Source organism: Anser brachyrhynchus (genome assembly GCF_964034855.1).
Source record: "Anser brachyrhynchus genome assembly, chromosome: 2".
NCBI classification, from domain to species: domain Eukaryota; kingdom Metazoa; phylum Chordata; class Aves; order Anseriformes; family Anatidae; genus Anser; species Anser brachyrhynchus.
The window spans coordinates 160302200-160315305 of record NC_137695.1 but is presented as its reverse complement, the minus strand read 5'-3'; the positions used below and the strand labels follow the sequence as shown (position 1 = coordinate 160315305).

The window sequence follows — 13106 nt, the reverse complement described above, 5'->3', positions numbered from 1 at the left end:
TGGCCGGAAAGAGATCAGAAAGGAATTTAAAAAAAAAAAAAAAATGCAGGATCTTGGAGAAAGGAAAATCGCAGCGACGAAAGAGGCGGCTGAGGGTGACATCTAGAGGAAGCCGAGCCGGGGACGGGCTCCCGGGGGGGGTCCCAGGCCCCACAGACAGCTGGGGGGCACCCAAGGGATGGGGCACCCTGGGGACGGGGTGGGTGCTGGCTTCCCCCAAGGGGGACGTCGCAGCGGGGTCGGGGGCTGCAGAGGGTGGGGGGCTCCGTGAGCGGGGGGGGGGTTGGATTTTTTGGCACAGCACGGGCGCGTTGATGCAGGTGGTCCCCGTGCTCCCGCTTGCGGGAATTACTGCCCTGGGAAGGGTGAAATGGCAAAAAAAAAAAAAAAATATCAGGGCTGGGGGGGGATCTGGGTGGAAAATGGGTGAAAAAAAAAAAAAAAGGAGTAAACGTAGAGAAAAACGGCTGCGTTGGCTTTAGGTCTGGGCTGCCTGCCCACGAGCAAGCAGGAGTCACTGCTGCTATGAGTTTTGTCCTGCCTGGAATCGGGTGGGGGTGGTGGAGGGGACAAAAATGGGGACGGAGAGCAGGGGGGAGGTGGGACGGGGGGACAGGGCTCAGCCTCACAGCCCCTGTTTCACCCCCGTGCCCGGCGCTGGGTGGGCAAAGAGCCGGTGGTGCGATGGGGCCGCACCCCTGCTCATTTTGGGGGGAATACGGGGGATTTTGGGGTGAAGCAGCCTATTAAAGGGGGAAACAGGCGATTTGTGGGGGGGACACAGGACCTGCTGTGAACATGGACCTGTTTCGAGCCTCATTGAAGTCCCCCCAAAAACCTGTGTGGTCCTTAAATACAGGACTCGTTCGGCGCCATTCGTATTTCAGACTGAACGATATAAAATCCTTATCCCCATCCCGGAGGTTGCCCAGAGCCTCCTGGTTTGCGGCTTCACTCCCTGCTGCCAGGAGCCGTTCGTTTCTCTCCTCCACGGCGAAAAAAAATTCTCGCCTTCATTTTAGCTCTCGCCTTGCTTGAAAACTCACCTGTTTCCTCCCTTTCCCCGGCCACGTTTGATTTTTTTTAAATTTTTTTTTGGCCCAGAGGAGCCCAGCGCCGTGCGGTGAAGGCCACCGATGGCCCCTACGGTGGTGGCAGCGGAGGCACGTATGGACCCAGTGGAAACCAGTATGGCTTGAAGAGCTCCCCAGTACCATGGCATGGGGTGCGCTGGCGTGTCGTGATGCTCACATGCAAATACTGAACGGAGAGCTGCAAATTAGAGCCGTCTGCACCTTCACCCCTCCAAAATTATAATGGTGAGGTTGGTACCGCAGATCTGTGCTCGCACAGAACGACCTCTCCAGCTTGCGAGGGTGCTGTCACCGATCCACGGAGATTTTGGCAGGACTTTAGCAGGGACTGGGTGCACCGGGAGCAGCTTTGTGCATCGCCGTGGTGCAGTGGTGATGGGGACAGGCAGAAATCTCCACCTTTGCTCTGGCCGCCTACATGTCCCCTTCCCTAAGGAATTAGGGGACCTCTGGGGTAAAAACGAGATCCTAAAGTTGTTTGTTTTTTTTACCTTTATCCATGAATCAACTTCTGTTTTTCCCCCTTCTCTGGAGCAGAATAAGCTTTTGTTTAAAGCAGCGAGCTGCAGAGATGCTGGCTTGCAGTGTTTATGTTTTTCATTTCCAGGCAAATCCCATTTCGGAGCCCCCCTGAACGTGGGTCTGGGAACTGAACATCCCGACCGCAGCAAGCCGCGGTGAACTGAGGATCAGAATAGAAGATTGTTTTTACACAGGGGACTTTGCAGCATGGGTTTGGCTTCTGATGTCCATCCAAAGCACGCAGGCGGAGAAGGAATGCTCTGTTTTCAGTCTGCAATGGAGTCACTGTTTTAATTTTAGCTTCTCTGGAGCAAAGCTGTAACCAAGCCGTTACCAAAGCAAAGCACCCTACGGAGGCTGGAAGAGGCAGAGGGACCGGAGCCTCCCCGTCCTCCCATGCGTGGGTACCAGGCCTCCGGGGAGGGAGGGGTCCCCAAAACGGTGAAGCCCAGCACCCAAAATCTGTGCGTCCTTCTTAAAAACCCCAGCACGCCTCATCCCCGCAGCTCAGACGGGGGAACGGTGCAGAGCTGCCGGTGCCAACGCCGGGACGGCAGAGCCACGCTCCCAGGAGGAGCCACAAACGCACCAAAGGGTCTTGCAAGGGCAAACCTCCACCAAGAGGTGCCAACAACCCCCCACCAAAGCGCAGAGGACCTCCAGCGGGTGCAATTTATGCGTGTGGTGGAAAAAAAAGAATGATTCCGGGAGCAAATTCTCCTTCCAGCCAGTTTAGTTTCTTCTGCAGCTTTCCGGGTTGGATAATTACTGCTGGTTGTGAGCGTCAGCCACAACTCACCAATGTCCCTTCCTGGAGGTAAAGCTGCCTGCAGAGTTCCCAAGCCCCTGCGGGGAGATCAGACAGGTCAAAACAAACCCCATAACATCCTGAAATGCCATCAATTCATTTCCAAGCATCCCTTCCCCTCTGCTGGGGCTTGCGAAAATGAGCTGCTGCCGCTTTCCCTTCGGTGGTTGCTGTAAGGCCCGGCAAGTGCAGTCAGTAAGGCACAACCAGGAATTTATAGGGAATGGCCCCGGCCCAAGAAATGGTGGTGGTGGTGCGGATGGTGAGGGTGGAGAGGCTCCGAGGTGGCTGCAGAGGGGACACGGGGGACAAGGGGACGTCCCACGGCCTTGCAGGGCAGGAGAGCCGGCGGCAGCAGCTGGGGATGTTCAGTCCCTGCCATCCCCACGCAAGCTCAAAGCACGCTTCAGCAGGTGAAAGTGGAGAGAAAACGTTAAATATCCTGGAAAATAATCCTGGGAACAGCAGAGAAGAAGTGCACAGATTGTTCACCTGATTTCTGCCCTTCCCCAGGTCGTGTATTTAGGTCTGCGTGCAGCTCACACGCCAGCAGTGAGACTGCAGGCGAGACAGAAGGCAAAAAAAGAGACATCGCAGCAGAAAACTATTGCCCACTGGATAAACGAAGGTGGCTTTTCCTTTAGGGCTGCGCGGCAGTCTTTTTTTCCTGTTACTGACATTTTCCTCTCTGGTTTCCATCTAACCCAGGAGACGTGTCCTTCCCCAGAGCCCGCGCTCCTCAGCCTTGCTGTTATCAGCAAAAATAAGATTCTGGAGTTCGCTTGCCCTTGGGAGGCAGTTTTTTTTTTTTTCTTTTTTCAAGAGTTAAGATAGAAAAAGGTTTTTGGAGAAGAAGCAACTTTCTTCGGCGATAAATAGCTGCTGAGCTCCTGCACAGCCGGGTTGGGGGCTGCGGGATGCAGGGCGCAGCCCCCTGGGAGCCTGAGCTCGGCCCTCTGCTCTCCTGCGCACCCGGGCTCTGGTTCTCGTGACGATCAGCGGTGACTATTCGGTTTCAAGCCTAGATTTGATAGCTCCACACAATCCTCTTGCTCGAATAGCTCTTCCTTTTCCCTTGATACTTGCCTTCTTCCTTGGACACAGTTGGGAGAGCGGCCACGTCTTTGCTTGGAGCGCGAGGCTAAGAAAACTCAGCTGTTTGGGGCATTTCTAGCAAGAGGCCCTCCATTCCCAACCTCATTCCTTACACTTCTTCCAGTCTGGACATATTTCTCTAATACAGCCTGATATACAACATTGCAAGCTGGTTTTCACCACTGTCTTGTACAACGGTGCTACTGGAACCATGCATGGACTGTCCTTCAGTCCTCTCCGTGGTTGATTCTTCTCCCCTTCTTCTTTTTTTTGCCTTTTCATTGCTTAAGTCTAGCCAGCAAGCTGCTGCTGCTGCTGCTGCTGCTAAAATTATCTCCCCTGCCTGCTGCTTGGCCCGTGTCACACCTCCTCCTGGAGCTCTGCACCAGCTCCTGGTCTCCTTCCACGGCAAATGCAGATGCTCCATCTTCCTCCCGAGAGCCCGCACAGCTCCCACCAGCCACCTGAGCAACTCGCTTCAGAGGAGCAGGTACCTGGACAGCCAAGAGAAAGCCGATGTGGGAGGCAGAGATTTCTCGGCAGCTGGAGTGCGGATTTGAGCCTTCTTTTGAATTTAGAGGCTTTCAGCTTGCGACGGGCCACCCCAAGATGTCCTGAAACGGTGTGGTTTTGTGCTTGGGTTAGAGCAATGCAGGTCCACGTCCGTGCTGCTGCCTAGAAAGGAGCTTTCCCTTACACTCCTGGGGGTACATGGTGAATCGCATCGGAGGCCAGGTCAAGCTGAAAACTAAACCAGAAAGAAAAAGAAAAGGGAAGGGAGAAGCAGGAGAAGGAGCAGGAAGGAGAGAAGAAGGAGAAGGAGAAGGAGAAGGAGAAGGAGAAGGAGGAGGAGGAGGAGGAGGAGGAGGAGGAGGAGGAGGAGGAGGAGGAGGAGGAGGAGGAGGAGGAGGAGGAGAAGGAGAAGGAGAAGGAGAAGGAGAAGGAGAAGGAGAAGGAGAAGGAGAAGGAGAAGGAGAAGGAGAAGGAGAAGGAGAAGGAGAAGGAGAAGGAGAAGGAGAAGGAGAAGGAGAAGGAGAAGGAGAAGGAGAAGGAGAAGGAGAAGGAGAAGGAGAAGGAGAAGGAGAAGGAGAAGGAGAAGGAGAAGGAGAAGGAGAAGGAGAAGGAGAAGGAGAAGGAGAAGGAGAAGGAGAAGGAGAAGGAGAAGGAGAAGGAGGAGAAGTTGCTCTGCAGTCAGATCACATCCCGTAAATCCATGCCATGGCTGAACAAGTGCTGCTGCTGGCACAGGAGGGAACTTGACACGCTTGATGATGCTTCAGCAAAAGGATGCGGGATGCAACCACTGGCGTTGGAACAACAAACACAGGACACCACAGAGCCGACAAGACTGTAGAAACAGAGGGCTGAGAACAAGCTGAGGAGGACACCTCAGTCTGAGCCCCTGGCAGGGTTTGGTACATATCGACCTCCCCAGGAACATACTGACCTTAAACCTTCCCATCCGCCTGAATAATTTCTTCTCTGGAGAGTTGGAAAGTTTTTCCAGAGCTGTAACCTGAGTCTCCTTTGCCACAAATGAAGCAGATCTCTACTACCATTGAACATCAAGCACATCTGATTAGATATCTCTCTCTGATATTATTTCCTTTTTTATTTATTTATTTATTTTTAATTTTCAATACTACAACACAAAAAGATTCCATTTTTTCTTTAAGGACCACGTTCTCTAAACCTTTGCCATTTTGATTTCCTGCTTCCTTCTGGATGCCCACCGATTTTCCTACACGTTTATTGACTTGTCTCCCTCTGGGCTTGATGCAATGCTCCAGCCGAGACCCACGGGCGTCCCCACGGAGTAATTACTCTGCTGTCCTGTGAAGGACGCTCCTGCTAACGGATCCCGAGCACTGCTGGGTGTTTCAGGCAACGCTGGAAGATCTGGGGATCCTAGGAGATCCCTGTGCCTTTGGAAAGTGTCTTGTGGGAGCGGGCGGCAGGAACGCCGATGCCTCCCACTCACCCTTGTCATCAGGTCTCTGCAATCTGCTGGTGCAGCGCTTAACGAAGTTTAGTGCTTTAGCTTGTCTCAGCAAGTTTACGGAAAGCCACCGAGAGACTCCAGACTAAACCGAAGCTGATGAGGCCACGATTCCAAACGTGTGAGCAGCTTAACTGGGTCCTATTGCACGCTTGTCACTGGATCCGCAGCTCTGGTGATGTTTGAGGCCATTAGAGGGATTAGCACCATGTTTATTCTGGGCTGAATGAGGCAATTTAATTTCTCTTAAATGTGCTACCCTCCCTCGGGCGTTTTCTCACCTGCAGACACCCTGCTAGTGCAGCGCCAAAAACCTGCACTTGCATTTTACTGTTTTTTTTTAATTAAATTAGACTTACAAACAAGTGCCATGCAGGCGTAGTGCTATGAACAAAGAACAAGTGCCGTGAATTCCTGCAGGTTTCAGATGTGCTGTTTGTAACAGGCAGCTAGTGGTGAGGTAGCTGAACACGTAATTCTTCCTCACGGTGTTCTGAAAAGAAAAAAAAAAGATTTATTTTAGTGCTGCAGCATCCTTGTCTCTCCTTTACCCTCTACACACGTCTCAGGGGAGATACATGAGTGTACTCCAGCCACTTGCCCCAAGGCAGGATGCTCCTGTGTGACCCCTGGGGAAGATCCAGTTTCATGCTTAAAATGTTGTCTCTGCTCCTCTGCACCCCTTGTCCCACCAAAGCTCTCCTGTGGGGAGCACCCAAGGAGACCTCAAGGAGCAGCCAAGCGGCACCGCAAGGAGCCTGAGACCCTCCGGCACTGCCTTGCCCCAGAGTTTGCTTTTTCTAGTTATGTATTTTGGTGTTTTGCTCAGCAAAAGAGGGCAGCTCCCCCCTGCTTTTAGCTCACTCTTTCCCAAGGTTGGGCGTTGTGGGAGCGGTGGGTACATGGCTTCCCTATGTTAAAAATTAGCTTTTCCCCTGCATGTGCTGAATTAATTTTGATTCAGAGCAGCCCGTTCTAGCTCATTTATGCAAGCCACTTAAATCCTTGTGCCAGCACAAGGGAGGGAACGAGCAGCTGCGAGCGGAGGAGGCTTCTTTTGGCACAAGTGCCGATTTCTACCAGTTTGAAGCAGTTATGAAACTCCGGGTGAGGCTTGCTCATCGATTGAAGCTGATCTCAGGCTGCCCTCCCAGATCTGCCCTCTGGTCCCTGTCTCCGTCCTACCTGTGCAGGACCGTGCAAGAGGAGGCTGTGTGATTTTTATTTATTTATTTTTATATATATATATTTATTTATTTTTTCCAGTTGGAAGGCTTCAAGGGAGGCTAACAGGGGCCAGGCTCCCCGCCTGCTTTGTGTTTTGAAGCCTCTGCTACCATCTGCACAAAGCGGTATATTCCTCCGGGCTGGCTCTTCCCCATATTCCCCCGCTGAATCACTTTAAAAAGCCACTCAGCACACTGTAAATAATTTACTAAATCTACCTTCCCAGGCAGGCGAATCATGGGCTTGTCTCGGGGATGTTATTCGATCAGAGCTGGGACAGGCAGAGCTCCCTAACTGCGATGGGAAGGGAGTTGTCCCAGGAGACAGCTTCTGCTTGAAACGATCCGAGGTTGATGATCGGTTGCTTTTATAAAGTTCCCATCATGGGAGCGTTTAGAAGGAAATAGTGTTGTGCTGGTACAGCTACTTGGCTCAGCTTTCTTTTTTTTTTTCCCCAAATTGTTTCAAAAATAATTTTAGTACGGATTTTTATCTCCTTTGCAGACTTGAGGTATTGTTACAGCTTTGTTTAACGTTATGGGTTTTATTCCCCTAGGAAAGAAAGAGATTATTCAGAAAACAAACTCCTTAAGGATAACGTCCATACCGATGATGTTCTCCTCTGTTTGTACTCTCATTTTTATGGATATACTTTGTAGATACTTCTGGTTTATACAGTTAACATGGGGCCATCTGACTTTCAGGATGGGACGTGTGCTCAGGGGGACGGTTCAGCTCATAAAAGGTACTTGTAGAGTGATAGGAAGCGGCACCAGACCTCAGAAAACTGCCTCCTGCTCCTGGATTTACCCCTGGTTTCTGGCAGGAATCGAGTAATGGGGAAACAGGAACTGCCCTGAAAGCTGCTGAGGAAACGCGTTACAAAAGGAGACTTGCAGAGCCACTCGCCCTCTTCTCTTGTTTAATCCGAAGGTGCAAGTTCCCTTGATCAGCTGCGTGTCTCCTAATTACCCTGACTGCAGCAGCTCTTTCGCTCAGGCTGCTGCTGAAACCCTACTGGTACATCCAGCACACAACAAAGACTTCAAATGAGGGACCAAACTTGCCCATTCTTGCAGGAAGCTAAAAACAGCTACGGTTTACTCCACTGGCACGACAAGCCGTTGCAGCTCAGCTTGGGATTTTTTCTCCTGCAAAACGTTTTCGACGATTACAACCAGCGCACGAGAAATAAGGAGCTGATGCGTGAAGTTAAGGGAGGTGGTTATGAGACGGAGTCCGACGGGGGCACGAGCAGATCCTGGTCCTTGTGCCACGTTAGGGTGGGAGACCTGGCCGTGGTGGGGCTGGGGCACAGGGAAAGGCAGATCACAGAACCACAGAAGGGTTGACGGGGACCTCTGGAGGCCATCTGGTTCAACCTCCTTGCTCAAGCAGGGACACCCAGAGCAGCTTGCCCAGGACCACGTCTGGGCAGCTGTTGAAGATCTCCGTGGAGGGAGACTCCGAAACCTTTCTGGGTAGCCTGTGCCAGCGCTCTGTCACCCACAGAGCACAGAAGTGCTGCTTGACGTCCAGAGGGAACCTCCTGTGCTCCAGGTTGTGCCCAGCACCGCTGCTCCTGGCACTGGGCACCAGCGGAGCAGAGCCTGGCTCTGTCCTCTCAGCATCTCCTCTCAGATATTGATAGATATGGATGAGCCCCCCCTTCTTCAACCCGATCAGCCCCAGCTCTCCCAGCCTCTCCTCACAGGAGAAATATTCTTGGTGGCCCTCCATTGGACTCTCCACTACGTCCAGGTCTCTGGACCTAGGTGGGGCTGGAGGAGCTGGGATCAGAGCAGGGTTGGAGAGGGGCAAGGGGGAGCTGGTGGGGCAAGAGACAGGGGTTGGAGCCAGCTGGGGCAGGTGACAGGGGCCAGGTAACTCACTGTAGCGAGGTGGGGGTCGGTCTGTTCTCCCACGTGCCTGGTGACAGGACGAGGGGAATGGGCTAAAGTTGCGCCAGGGGAGGTTTAGGTTGGATATTAGGAAGAACTTCTTTACGGAAAGGGTTGTTAGGCATTGGGGTGGGCTGCCCAGGGAGGTGGCTGAGTCACCATCCCTGGAGGTCTTTAAAAGACGTTTAGATGCAGAGCTCAGTGATATGGTTTAGTGGAGGGCTTGTTAGTGTTAGGTCAGAGGTGGGACTGGGTGATCTTGGAGGTCTCTTCTAGGTGATTCTAGGTGATTCTGTGATTCTGTAACAGAGGCCAAGTGACAGAGGCCGGGTCACAGTTGACTGAGGGCAGGTGACAGAGGCCAGGTAACAAAGGCCAGGTGACAGAGGCTGGGTGACAGTTGACTGAGGCCAGGTGACAGAGGCCAGGTAACAAAGGCCAGGTGACAGAGGCTGGGTGACAGTTGACTGAGGCCAGGTGACAGAGGCCATGTAACAGCTGACAGAGGCCACGTAACAGAGGCCAGGTGACAAAGGCCAAGTGACGGAGGCCACGTACCAGCTGACAGAGCCCCGGTGACAGAGCCCCGGTGACAGAGCCCCGGTGACAGAGGCCGCCCCGGGGGCAGCCCACGAGGTGACTCCAAGCCCCCCCTGGGCCCGCCTCAGGCTTCGGCGGCGCGCGCCGGGCCGCGGGCCCGCTCCGTCGCTAGGCAACGCCCGCCGCGCCCCCGCGCGGGCCGTCACGTGAGGGCGCGCGGTCACGTGAGCGGGCCAACGGGCGGCGCGCGGCGATGACGTCGCGGGAGGGGGGGGGGGGCGGGGCCGGGGCGGGCGGGGGCGCTGCGGGGATGGAGGAGAGCGAGCGGCTGCGGAGGGAGATCCGGAGGCTGCAGGGTGCGGGGGGGGGGGGGGAGGGAGGGGAGGGGAGGGGGGGACAGGGGGCGGGGGGGGAGGGGGGGAGGGAGGGGAGTTGGGGGTGGGGGGGGAGGAGGAGGGGGGAGTGAGGAAGAGGAGGGGGAGGGGGGAGGAAGGGAGGGGGAGGAGGGGGTGAGGAAGAAGAGGGGGATGAGGAAGAGGAGGAGAAGAGGGGAGGGGGTGAGGAAGAGGAGGGGGGAGGAGGGGGAGGGAGTGAGGAAGAGGAGGGGAACGAGGAGGGGGTGAGGAAGAGGAGGAGAAGAGGGGAGGGGGGTGAGGAAGAGGAGGGGGGAGGAAAAGAGGAGGGGGAGGGAGTGAGGAGGAGAAGAGGGGAGGGGGGTGAGGGAGAAGAAGAGGAGGAGGATGGGGGGGAGTGAGGAAGAGGAGGGGGGAGGAAGGGAGGGGGAGAAGGGGGGGTGAGGAAGAGGAGGAGAAGAAGAGGGGAGGGGGGTGAGGAAGAAGAGGAGGAAGAAAAGGAAGAAGAGGAGGAGGAGGAGGGTGAAGAAGAGGAGGAGAAGAAAGGGGAGGGGGGTGAGGAAGAGGAGGACGAGGGGGAAGAAAAGGAAGAAGAAGAGGAGGGGGAGGGAGTGAGGAAGAGGAGGGGGGAAGGGAGGGAGAGGAGGGGGTTGAGGAAGAGGAGGAGAAAGAAGAAGAGGTGGGGGAGGAAGGGATGGGGAGGGAGTGAGGAAGAAGAGGAGGGAGGAAGGGAGGAAGGGGAGGGAGGAAGAGGAGGAGAAGAAGAGGGGAGGGAGGGAGGTGGAGGAGGGGGGTGAGGAAGAGGGGGAGGGAGCGAGGAAGAGGAGGGGGGAAAGGGGAGGGGAGGAGGAGGAGGGGGTGAGGAAGAGGAAGAGAGGGACAAGAGGGGGAGGAAGAAGGGGAGGGGGAGGAGTAGAAGAAGAAGAGGGGGGAGGGGGTGAGGAAGAGGAGGGAGGGAAGGGGGAAGGAGGGGGAGGAAGAAGAGGAAGGCCAGGCTCAGAGGGGCCCCGGTAGTCGAGGTGGGGGGGCTGGGAGCCCCTGGGAGGGGACCCAGGGGGCCGGGGGGGGAGGAGCTCTGAGGGCACCCAGGGGTGCTGGGGGGGGTGGAGACGCCCCCGGCTTCCCCGCCCGGAGAGGGAATTGCTGTTAATTACCAAGCCCAGCGTTAATTACCTGTGTTAATTACCCCCAGCTGCTCGTTAGGAGCTCCCAGCCCACCCCGGGCTGCCTCAGAGCCTCCTGCGTGCCTTGGGCCGGCGCCGAGTAACAAAAATACCCCCAAAAAAACCCAAAATACCCCAAAATACCCCCCCCAAAAAAGAAACCAAAATACCCCCAAATACCCCCCCCAAAAAAAACAAACAAAAAAAACAAATAAAAACCAAAATACCCCAAAATACCCCCAAATACCCCCCCAAAAAAACCCAAAAAACAAAAAAAAAAACCAAAATACCCCAAAATACCCCAAAATACGGGGCTGGATGTTACCAAATGTTTTTTTTCCCCCCCCCGCAGGTCTCATAGACAGCCACAGGAGCGCCCACGGGGACGCGCCGCGGCCGCCGAGCTGGGGCAACGGCAGGCAGCCGCCGTTCGGCAGGAGGGGGCCGTTTTCGGGCCGGTACCCCCCGCAACCCCCCCGGGATTTCCGGCAGGGCCGCTCCTGGAGGAAGAAATATTCCCTCGTCAACCAGCCGCCGGGGCCGCCGCGCGTGGCGGGGAACGCCGGCGCCTCCAGGGTTTTCGGCGGCGGCGGCGGCGGCGCGGAGGGCAGGGCGGCCCCGGCACCCGCGGCGGCCCCGGAGAGGCACGTGGACTTGACCAGGGATGGGAACATTGTCGTGGGCATCCAGGTGACGCAGAGGACCGACCTGGTTCTAGGTCCCGAAGGTCTTGGTGCTGAAGGTTTCGATCCTGAAGGTCTTGGTGCTGAAGGTCTTGGTGCTGAAGGTTTCGATCCTGAAGGTTTCGATCCTGAAGGTTTCAATCCTGAAGGTTTCAATCCTGAAGGTCTTGGTCCTGAACGTCTTGGTCCCGAAGGTCTTGGTCCCGAAGGTCTTGGTCCCGAAGGTCTTGGTCCCGAAGGTCTTGGTCCCGAAGGTCTTGGCCCCGAAGGTCTTGGCCCCGAAGGTCTTGGCCTTGAAGGTCTTGGCCTTGAAGGTCTTGGCCCTGAAGGTCTTGGCCCTGAAGGTCTTGGCCTTGAAGGTCTTGGCCCCGAAGGTCTTGGCCCCGAAGGTCTTGGTCCCGAAGGTCTTGGTCCTGAAGGTCTCGGTCCTGAAGGTTTCGATCCTGAAGGTCTTGGTCCTGAAGGTCTTGGTCCCGAAGGTTTCGGTGCTGAAGGTTTTGCAGGTTCTTACTGGGAAGTTCCCTGGCTGAAAACAGGCGGGCTCGCTCCGGGCGAGGGTAAAAAGGGGCAGAAGTCCTCCGCCGCTCCCTACCCGAGCCGAAAAGCCGAGCCGAAGCCCTCCCTCTCCGTCTCCTTCACTTCCTCCCGCCGCGTGGTCAGCTCGTCCTACCCCGGCCCGCCGCATAAACCCCGGACCGTGCGTCTGAGCGCCGAGGCGGCCGAAAGCTCCCCGGCTCCTTGCGAGAGCGCCGTGGCGCCCAAGACGGAGCCGCAGCTCTCCTGGCCCCCGCCGGGCTGCCAGCGGGCTCGCCACCTGGTGTGGTGCAAGCCGGAGCCACCGGCCCCGGGCCGATCGGGCCGCGAGCAAGGCGGGGATGTTTTCCGAGAGCCCAAGCTCCTCGGGGCCGAGGAGGCGTCCTCCAGACCCGCCGCCGTTCTGGCGGCCGGGGCGAGGAGCAGGTTTGCGGCGCTGCACAAAGCTGCCGGCCTCCAAAGGGCCGCGGCGGCGGCCTCGGCGGCCTCGGCGGCGGCCTCCGGCAAAGCCTCCAAGTTTAAGAAAACCAACTACACCTGGGTGGCGAACCCCGGGAGGTGCTGCCGGGCCGTAAAGAGGTGGGCGAGCCCTCGGGCCCCCGACGGCGCTCGGAAAATCGCCGGCGGGGCGGAGAGGGCGGCGAAGGCGTCGCCGAAAGCGGATCCGGGGAGCAAGCTGAGGAAGTGGCCGCTGCAGCCCAAGCCGGGCGTCTCCGCCAGCAAATACAAGTGGAAAGCCTCCGCCCTGCAGGCGTCCCCCTCCACGTCCAGGTCGGCGTTCAGGTGGCGGTGCGAGGACGAGAAGAAGCCCGCGGTTTCCACCTCCCCCCAAGCCAGCCGGCCACCCGGCACTGCCGCCACCGCCGCCGCCGCGGGTCTCGGGGAGGCGAAGCCGTTCGGCGACGCCGTTCTCTCCAGCTACAAAGTGAGGAGCCGGACGAAAATCATCCGGAGGAAAGGAAGCTCGGGGTAAGTGGCCGGGCCGCTTTGGAGAGCCGGCCCTCCGGAGGCCATGCTTCACGCCCGCGGGCTTTAGGTGAAGCCGGAGCAGCCCCCGATGTCTTCGGGGCAAGGCGTCCCCTTAGCGTTGAATAATCCGCGCAGCCGCGAGCTGCGGGCACGCCCGCGGGTGAAATTACACCGGGGGCTGTTGGATGCCGGAGGGTGCCTTCGGTTTTCCCCTTACC

General features: G+C 56.7%; 1 protein-coding gene and 1 long non-coding RNA gene across 6 annotated transcripts in view; both read left to right on the top strand.

Annotated features, from left to right (window-relative positions):
• The first annotated feature begins 61 nt into the window (after positions 1 to 61).
• Positions 62 to 9456, top strand: LOC308189672. The gene is made up of 4 exons (XR_013946507.1): positions 62 to 199; positions 1105 to 1324; positions 1702 to 9039; positions 9089 to 9456. It is a non-coding gene; the product is annotated as an uncharacterized lncRNA (long non-coding RNA).
• A 3-nt stretch (positions 9457 to 9459) lies between these two features.
• The window catches only part of ZC3H3 (zinc finger CCCH-type containing 3), a 137796-nt gene continuing 134149 nt past the window's right edge, over positions 9460 to 13106 (top strand). Inside the window, exons 1-3 of one of the 5 annotated variants that reach the window (XM_080579956.1) lie at positions 9460 to 9542; positions 11055 to 11519; positions 11850 to 12888. In XM_080579956.1, coding sequence (XP_080436082.1) covers positions 9497 to 9542; positions 11055 to 11519; positions 11850 to 12888 — 1550 coding nt within the window. In that variant the 5' untranslated portion in view covers positions 9460 to 9496. Of the gene's footprint in view, positions 9543 to 11054; positions 12889 to 13106 lie in introns of all 5 variants that reach the window. The other 4 variants (XM_080579955.1, XM_080579954.1, XM_080579953.1 and 1 more) reach the window with 4 other exon arrangements.